We start from the raw sequence: 10,000 nt of genomic DNA on the forward strand, positions 1-10,000 counted from the left end.
TCTGGGAGTATGGGGTGATACAGTAAGTCTGGAGTATGGGGTGATACAGTAAGTCAGGGAGTATGGGGTGATACAGTAAGTCAGGGAGTATGGGGTGATACAGTAAGTCTGGGAGTATGGGGTGATACAGTAAGTCAGGGAGTATGGGGTGATACAGTAAGTCAGGGAGTATGGGGTGATACAGTAAGTCAGGGAGTATGGGGTGATACAGTAAGTCTGGAGTATGGGGTGATACAGTAAGTCAGGGAGTATGGGGTGATACAGTAAGTCTGGAGTATGGGGTGATACAGTAAGTAAGGGAGTACGGGGTGATACAGTAAGTCAGGGAGTATGGGGTGATACAGTAAGTCTGGAGTATGGGGTGATACAGTAAGTCAGGGAGTATGGGGTGATACAGAAAGTCAGGGAGTATGGGGTGATACAGTAAGTCAGGGAGTATTGGGTGATACAGTAAGTCAGGGAGTATGGGGTGATACAGTAAGTCTGGGAGTATGGGGTGATACAGTAAGTCTGGGAGTATGGGGTGATACAGTAAGTCTGGGAGTATGGGGTGATACAGTAAGTCTGGGAGTATGGGGTGATACAGTAAGTCAGGGAGTATGGGGTGATACAGTAAGTCTGGGAGTATGGGGTGATACAGTAAGTCTGGGAGTATGGGGTGATACAGTACATCTGGGAGTATGGGGTGATACAGTAAGTCAGGGAGTATGGGGTGATACAGTAAGTCTGGGAGTATGGGGTGATACAGTAAGTCTGGGAGTATGGGGTGATACAGTAAGTCAGGGAGTATGGGGTGATACAGTAAGTCAGGGAGTATGGGGTGATACAGTAATTCTGGAGTATGGGGTGATACAGTAAGTCTGGGAGTATGGGGTGATACAGTAAGTCAGGGAGTATTGGGTGTACAGAGTATTGGGTGTACAGTAGGTCTGGGAGAGGAAGGGAGTGGGCCATTGTCTTTCCAGATGTGATATAAAGTAAACACTCAGTTCGTAAACAGACATGTCCAACATGATAACACAATAAAAGCTTTGAACACTTAGTGGGCCAGATCCTAACGTAGAACACATGCCCGTAACTTTAACTATTACATAAATCATGCATTGATATCAACGGGAGATGTAGGAATAAATGTGGGTTACAAGCATATTTCTTAAGTCTTTTGCTATAAAAGGACTTTCACGTAACACTGCCATCCTCCTCTCCTCCCTTTTTGTCTCTCTCGCTCTTTCTCAATCTACTCCTCCCTCATTCCCTCCATACCTCACTTTCTCTCTCCCCATCCCCTCCTCGCTCTCTCTACTGAGATGTGATCTGTCCCCCCAGGCTTGGCCATTTAGACAACCCTCAGCAGGAAGTGAAAACAGGGTGAGAGTTCTTCCTCACACAGGTCGGGTCATAACTCATTGAGCCTGAGAGAAACTCAAGCTGCATAAATATCCCTGGTGATACTCCCCTGCCAAGTCTGCCTGTCTGTTACTACAATAGAGGATCAACTCTCTCACTTTTCCTCTGTCTTTTCGAGAGAGAGAGAGAGAGAGAGAGAGAGAGAGAGAGAGAGAGAGAGAGAGAGAGAGAGAGAGAGAGAGAGAGAGAGAGCGAGAGCATGTCTCCTCTCTCCTCCTTTCTCCTTCTACTCCTCTCTTTCTCATTATCCTCCTCCTCTTCATTTTCTCCCTCCTCGTCCTCCTCCTCTTCCTTCCTATCCTCATTAGCATAAATGTAATTGCCATTGTCATCATTTTCTTAGCAGCAGCAACAGCAACTTCAGTAACAGTGGTGGTAATAGTATTACAGTAGTCTTACCCTTGAAACAGAAAGCTCCATGTCTGTCAATAGGGTTGGGGAAGCCTGACTGGTCAGGGAACCGGTACAGGGTCCGGACCCCCAGCAGCCCTCCTCCACACTGGGGCCTGGGGACGGAGATGGGGTAGCGGGCGCTGCCATCTGACAGCCAGCCGTAATCACAGCGATCCAGTCCTCCACGCCACGCAGCGAACAGGTTACCAGGGGAGGCGAGCACCGCCCCCTGCCTCTCACACTCATGCTTGGCCTGGCGAAGGGTCAGCTTGTAGCTGACAGGAGTGTAGAACACCTCGCCTACAGTACAGGGGAGATATACACACACTTTACCCAAAGAGGCACAGGCTGACATAGATTTAGCTCACTATCATGAAACACCAACAATAACACTCCCTCACCGTGTAGTTTATCTACATAGCAGTAGACGTCATAGGTCTCTTTAGGGTCTCTGAGCCCATACGTCCTGATCCCAGGTCTGTGCTTCATATCGCCCATGCAACCAGGACGGGGCTTCGTGATTGGGTATCTACAGGGAAGCGAGAGGGAGCATAGGAAATGTAGTCTTCAATACAAACTCTGACAGGATGGAGGTATCCCTGAGATGGGTATATCAGTTGAGAGCTCAGGTAACATACACACCTGACAGTCTGGTCAGCTATCCAGCCGGCGTCACACTGGTCCAGTCCGTCCTCGAAGGCGGCGGTCAGCTGTTCGGCTGTAGCGATGGTGGCCCCGGCAGCGAGACACGCTTCAATGGCCCCAGGGAAGGACAAGGTGTAACGACTAGAGCTAGACCTGTAGTGAAACACCACACCTGGAGAGACAAAGACAGGAGGTCAGTGTGTGTGTGTGTGTGTGTGTGTGTGTGTGTGTGTGTGTGTGTGTGTGTGTGTGTGTGTGTGTGTGTGTGTGTGTGTGTGTGTAGTGTGTAGTTTTGGATCCACTGTTATCCAGATCCACTTACTGTACAAAAGGTGCATTCAAATAAGGAAACTGCGACAACCAAGTAACACGACTATGGTTCTGTAGAGGTATCAGACCCCTATTTTCCAAGTTCATAAGAGTTGAATATTTTTCCCTCTAGGAAGCTGGCTCCAGTTATAGAGTTGACTGAGTAGATTGACATGCAGTAAAAGGACAGTTGTTAGTCTGATAGAACAGTCTCTGTCTGTTGCCTAGTGAACAGAGACTGAACAGAGGCTGTATCTACACACACACAAAGGCTGTACTATATCAACAGGCTGTTGTTCATCTCTAATGTGGAATCTATGATAATCTGGGCTATTTAGGGGGTCTCTCCTTTTAGATACCCAGCTTGAATGCCACACACAGTAGTACATTGTAACCCCCCCAAATGAGCTACATAACACAATGTATAGGACAAATCTATCAGAGCAGAATATTTGGAACACAGGTTTGTATGTTTAGTGAACAATACTACAGGTGTAGAGCCAGCTGACACCAGCATGCTACCCAGAAAGACTCCCAGAGAGACCTGCAGACAATCTGTGGTTTTGTTTACTCTGGCACAGCTAATGGACACTTGATGGACACTTGACTGCCGTGCTGTGAAACATGGTGATACTAGCTACTGTAACTACTGATGAATTTGTCAGAAGATGGATACATTTCTAGGTTAAGAGCAGACAGCCTCTACCTTATCCTCAGAAGACCTACACCAGCCCTGTAGGTCTGCACAGATCAGACCCAGCATGAGGTAATGTGTTACAACCAGAGTAACATAGCAGTACTCTCAGGGCAGAATACACAATAATGTTTCTCCATCTACGTATGCAGACCTGATAAATGTTTCAGCCAGCCATCTGCTCTGCCTCACACATCACAGTCCCAGTCTGAATCTCCTGCCATCTGAGCAGGTAATGATGAAGCTGAGTCACTAACACCAGTCTTCAGGTCTCATGATGTACAAGACCGTCCCCCTCCTGGAGTCCTACAACACCACTGTCTGCCAGTTACTTCCTCCGTCTAGCGATGATGACTTGGCCTGCTGCTCAGCTCTGCTGTCCAAGAAAGCTAACTGCACTATTCCACCATAATAAGGCTGATACATGACCACACCGTGGCACCTTTACAGACTAACTAAAGGCTCCCTATGGACCAGCATGTCTGAGTGGGAATAACAGGAAACAGTTAGTATTAGAGAGTTTCACATGATTTATATTACCCAACAACTAGTGGAACTAATGACAAAAGCGCATGGACCACCCATACGTAAAATGTATGCCGCATGACTGTAAGTCACTTTGGATAAAAGATTCTGCTAAATGGCGTATATTATGTTATTTACACATTCTAATGGGCAAAATGTGTGTGTGTGAGTGTGTGCTACTGTGTGTGTCTGCTACCGTGTGTGTGTCCACTCACCACTGACATTGAGATGAACAGTATCCTGGGTGTCCTCCATCCCATGCATGACTTCGCAGCGATAGAGCCCAGCGTCGCTAGCCCTCAGGTGGACAACGATCAGCGAGGCATCCCCTACTGCCTGGGGGTGGCTGGGCACAGACACCCTTCCCTTGTACTCCTGCCCCACCTTGATCACTCCTCCATGGGCCACCAGCACCACACGCTCCCCATCTCCCTCCACCTTGCTCCACTTAATCCTCAGCTGGTCCTCTGGGCCCTGGGTGCTAGGGGTGAGTGTGGGGGTGTGTGTGGTGGGGGTGATGGAGAAGTGGCATGGTAGCACCACCCTGCCAGCCAGAGAACCACTAACGGGGGCAGCCTTCTCTACCGTCATCCTCCATGATGGATCTAAAGACAGAGAAAGAGGGAGTTACTAACTAGGCATACAAGTAAGGACACAAGTGTCTATATTATCAAAACTGATGAGCAAGTATATGAGGTTTGGGATCATGGCTAGGGATCCGGGTTAAAGGTCATAAAGTGAGGGTCTAGGTCAGGGCTTAATAGTTAAAATGACTACAGAATGAGCATGTACAGTTATATCAGGTCAGATAGCACACAGGGTGGATGGGTGTAATTCAGGACAGATCGCCTGCAAGTCACTAAATGACAAAGAGCAGACAGATACACAGAGCATGGGTTTAGTTTGTGAATGGGTTTAGTTTGTGAATGGGTTTAGTTTGTGAATGGGTTTAGTTTGTGAATGGGTTTAGTTTGTGAATGGGTTTAGTTTGGGAATGGGTTTAGTTTGTGAATGGGTTTAGTTTGGGAATGGGTTTAGTTTGGGAATGGGTTTAGTTTGTGAATGGGTTTAGTTTGGGAATGGGTTTAGTTTGGGAATGGGTTTAGTTTGTGAATGGGTTTAGTTTGTGAATGGGTTTAGTTTGTGAATGGGTTTAGTTTGGGAATGGGTTTAGTTTGGGAATGGGTTTAGTTTGTGAATGGGTTTAGTTTGTGAATGGGTTTAGTTTGGGAATGGGTTTAGTTTGTGAATGGGTTTAGTTTGTGAATGGGTTTAGTTTGTGAATGGGTTTAGTTTGGGAATGGGTTTAGTTTGTGAATGGGTTTAGTTTGGGAATGGGTTTAGTTTGGGAATGGGTTTAGTTTGTGAATGGGTTTAGTTTGTGAATGGGTTTAGTTTGTGAATGGGTTTAGTTTGGGAATGGGTTTAGTTTGGGAATGGGTTTAGTTTGGGAATGGGTTTAGTTTGTGAATGGGTTTAGTTTGTGAATGGGTTTAGTTTGGGAATGGGTTTAGTTTGTGAATGGGTTTAGTTTGGGAATGGGTTTAGTTTGTGAATGGGTTTAGTTTGTGAATGGGTTTAGTTTTGGGAATGGGTTTAGTTTGTGAATGGGTTTAGTTTGTGAATGGGTTTAGTTTGTGAATGGGTTTAGTTTGTGAATGGGTTTAGTTTGTGAATGGGTTTAGTTTGTGAATGGGTTTAGTTTGGGAATGGGTTTAGTTTGTGAATGGGTTTAGTTTGTGAATGGGTTTAGTTTGTGAATGGGTTTAGTTTGTGAATGGGTTTAGTTTGTGAATGGGCTTAGTTTGTGATGGATAATTTTTGTCTTCTTCTAATGCCTCTTAAGGGGAAAGTAATCAGAAAGTAATCAGATTACGTTACTGAGTTTGGGTAATGCAAACATTACGTTAATGATTACAATTTTGGACAGTTAACTAGTAACTAACAGATTACATTTAGAAAGTTACTTAACCAACCCTGTGTGCATGTGTGTGCGTGTCTTGAGGATTGAGAAGGATGAATGGAGCTGCGTGAATGTCTCTTTCTGCTTTTGTGTAAAACTAATGACCTGTTTCCAGTTTGTCAGTGAAAAAACACCCACACACATATACACACACACACACATACACACACACACATACACACACACACACACATACACACACACACATACACACACACACACAGCAAGACTCACCTTTTTCAGCTAAAGCAGAACAGAGAGACATCAGCCAGAGCAGGTGTCCGAGATGTAACATTTCTATAGAACCTGTGGAACCAATACACACTGAGTTCATTATATCAAAATGATCATGAATGACATACAGTATATACCTACTTTAACATAAACGGTAGCGATTGAGGGGGGAAATCCAGAGTGGGACCTAAACTAGTGACTCTACCTGTGCACACATGCACACACTCCAGGGCCCTCACCTTGCATGGCCCTATTGGAACAGCTATGCACAGTCAGTTTTTACTACAAGTATTGACCAAGTCTGAGCAAGTGACATACTGTCTGCTGATGTAAGTAATCAAATCAAAGTTTATTTGTCACGTGCGCCTAATTCAACAGGTATAGATAGACCTTACAGTGAAATGCTTACTTACAGGCTCTAACCAATAGTGCGAACAAAAGGTGTGTGTGTGTGTGTGTGTGTGTGTGTGTGTGTGTGTGTGTGTGTGTGTGTGTGTGTGTGTGTGTGTGTTTGTGTGTAGGTAAGTAAAGAAATAAAACAACAGTAAAAAGACATTTGAAAATAACAGTAGCAAGGCTATATAGAGTAGCGAGGCTATATACAGACACCTGTTAGTCAGGCTTATTGAGGTAGTATGTACATGTAGATATGGTTAAAGTGACTATGCATATATGATGAACAGAGAGTAGCAGCAGCGTAAAAGAGGGGTTGGCGGGTGGTGGGTGGTGGGACACAATGCAGATAGTCCGGTTTGCCAATGTGCGGGAGCACTGGTTGGTCGGCCCAATTGAGGTAGTATTTACATTAATGTATAGTTAAAGTGACTATGCATATATGATAAACAGAGAGTAGCAGCAGCGTAAAAGAGGGGTTGGGGGGTGGGAACACAATGCAAATAGTTTGGGTAACCATTTGGTTACCTGTTCAGGAGTCTTATGTCTTTTGGGTAAAAACTGTTGAGAAGCCTTTTTGTCCTAGACTTGGCACCCCGGTACCGCTTGCCATGCGGTAGTAGAGAGAACAGTCTATAACTGGGGTGGCTGGGGTCTTTAACAATTTTTAGGGCCTTCCTCTGACACCGACTGGTGTATAGGTCCTGGATGGCAGGCAGCTTTGCCCCAGTGATGTACTGGTCCGAACGCACAACCCTCTGAAGTGCCTAGCGGACGGAGGCCAAGCAATTGCTGTACCAGGCAGTGATGCAACCGGTCAGGATGCTCTCGATGTTGCAGCTGTAGAACTGTTTGAGGATCTCAGGACCCATGCCAAATAGTTTTAGTTTCCTGAGGGGGAATAGGCTTTGTCGTGCCCTCTTCTCGACTGTCTTGGTGTGTTTGGGCCATTCTAGTTTGTTGTTGATGTGGACACCAAGGAACTTGAAGCTCTCAACCTGCTCCAGTACAGCCCCATCGATGAGAATGGGGGTGTCCTCGGTCCTCCTTTTCCTGTAGTCCACAATCATCTCTTTAGTCTTGGTTACGTTGAGGGAGAGGTTGTTATTCTGGCACCACCCAGCCAGGTCTCTGACCTCCTCCCTATAGGCTGTCTCGTCGTTGTCGTTGATCAGGCCTACCACTGTTGTGTCATCTGCTAACTTGATGATGATGTTGGAGTCGTGCCTGGCCATGCAGTCGTGGGTGAACAGGGAGTACAGGAGGGGGCTGAGTGTTGAAGATCAGTGTGGCAGATGTGTTGCTACCTAACCTCACCACCTGGGGGCGGCCCGTCAGGAAGTCCAGGATCCAGTTGCAGAGGGAGGTGTTTAGTCCCAGGTTCCTTAGCGTAGTGATGAGCTTTGAGGGTACTATAGTGTTGAACGCTGAGCTGTAGTCAATGAATAGCATTCTCACATAGGTGTTCCTTTTGTTCAGGTGGGAAATGCAATAGACATTGCATCCTCTGTGGATCTGTTTGGGCGGTATGCAAATTGGAGTGGGTCTAGGGTTTCTGGGATAAAGGTGTTGATGTGAGCCATGACCAGCCTTTCAGTAGACTATGTACTTAACATGATTATTTTTGTTTAGCCTTTGTGTTGAAATGTCTACATGCTAAATGTACTACAACCTACTTCACTTCACTATGATGTTGAAAGGTAAAAACACAGAGCTAGGAGCCCTATTGTCTGACGATAGAGAGTGGTGCTGTTCTGGAACAGGGGAACCAATGGACAAGAGACTCGTGACTATAAAAGCTACAGCCACTAAGCAGGATAATGGAACTAATAAAAACCTTGTTGGGACACTGCATTGAGTCGTATTGGAACAATCAGTGAAATTACACACTGAAAACAGCTTTGACAAGCAGGGACATCTCTCCAGCAGCTCCGTGGAAAATGGCTAAACATACACACACACCTGGCTGAAGCTGAGGGCAATGGAGACGACTTCACTCCAGATGTTCCTTCGCGCAATTGGACAACTGTGACGTGAGCCACTCAGAGGCGTCCCGAAACAGAAATGATAAATTCGCTTGCCTCTCGATCGTCTACAGCAGCAGCTGTGCTGAAAAGGTTATACGTTGTCGATCACTGTAAATGGCCTGGCCATTAAAGCGCTAACCCCTGGTGTGAGGTCTGTTAGTGGAGCTGTTGTAGGCTATAGGTCCTCGATCATTGAGAACATTCCTCAACCTGACCACCCAAACACCACTCTCTTTGAATGCCCGTGGATATACAGTATAGACGGTGATAAATCACAGCAAGCAAAGCGTGAAAAATGTCAATGAGCAGACATCAATGTGAACCATAATCTACAACTGAGGCCTTGTTACAAAGACGTCCACTGCAAATCTACTCATTTGCGACGGAGAAAACGGCAGTCTATTAAAAAGTAATAATAAGATTACCCTTACTTAGCCTATGACAAATGACAACAGGCATACATAAAAAAGCAATTCAATCAAGCAACGATAATATCCTACCTTGGGTCCAGATATCCACCAACTAAGTTTTCGATCAAGTTTCCAAAGATCCCGGATTCTAGTTCCAGAACCAGACTAATATACGTTCTAGTTCCCGCTGTATAGAGCTCTCTTTCTCTCCTCAGAGCGCAGTCTACTCGGACATCAGTTAGGAGTCTCCTCCAATCTGCCCCGGCTTCAAGTTCAAATCCACCTCACACCCACTACTATTATCCGTCACCAGCTAGAGGAGGGGCGCACATGCCCTACACACAAATGTCTATACCGCCCCGTATCATAAAACACAAAGAGAGAGAGAGAGAGAGAGAGAGAGAGAGAGAGAGAGAGAGAAAGAGAGATGGGGTTGCCTAAAACAATTTATGCTCCATAAGTTAAAATGACTCAGTAGCGCACCCAGGCAGAATCCCAACAAAATAAGTTACCGGTAATCATTTCACAATGTTTTCAATGTCCTCCGGGATGCGATATAAAGGATGCCATATAAGATAACTGTCTTTCCATCATTGTCTGTGTGTAGCCCCCCAAAAACAGATCATTATCAAACCACAGTTAACATACTAGAGAACACAACAGCCCTTGTTATATTTTATCTTAGCCTTCACTTTATTTTATTACACTGTATTAGAGTTTCATACACATATAGCATTACATACGGAACTGACACTTGTGTTCATCATCTTAAAATAAGCACCCTGAGCTTTAGTTCATGTTCCTCCATCTTGAGGATACAAATATCCCTTACATTATTATAAATGATCCTATTGGTAAACAATGGTACAGTATAAAAATGCTTCTTCACTTCTGTCTATTTAACAGTCTATTTGGCATCCTCTGTAATTCTGTTCAGTAGTTTCAGTGATAGAGGATGGCACAGGATTGAGTGGTCGGGGAGTTCTATACAGCTGGAACT

The 10,000-nt window shown here is 45.4% G+C and overlaps 1 protein-coding gene across 1 annotated transcript; it reads right to left on the minus strand.

The window, feature by feature from the left end:
* Positions 1 to 1,806: 1,806 nt before the first annotated feature.
* LOC139398302 (aggrecan core protein-like) lies at positions 1,807 to 9,274 on the minus strand (the record flags this gene model as incomplete). The annotated part of the gene is made up of 6 exons (XM_071144358.1): positions 9,091 to 9,274; positions 6,171 to 6,242; positions 4,189 to 4,578; positions 2,443 to 2,617; positions 2,202 to 2,329; positions 1,807 to 2,100 (listed from the first exon to the last, which is right to left on the minus strand). Coding segments are annotated over exons 2-6 (1,048 nt in total), but the record flags the coding sequence as incomplete, so codon positions are not given.
* Positions 9,275 to 10,000: the final 726 nt, after the last annotated feature.

Source organism: Oncorhynchus clarkii, unplaced genomic scaffold (assembly GCF_045791955.1).
Source record: "Oncorhynchus clarkii lewisi isolate Uvic-CL-2024 unplaced genomic scaffold, UVic_Ocla_1.0 unplaced_contig_8228_pilon_pilon, whole genome shotgun sequence".
Taxonomy (NCBI): domain Eukaryota; kingdom Metazoa; phylum Chordata; class Actinopteri; order Salmoniformes; family Salmonidae; genus Oncorhynchus; species Oncorhynchus clarkii.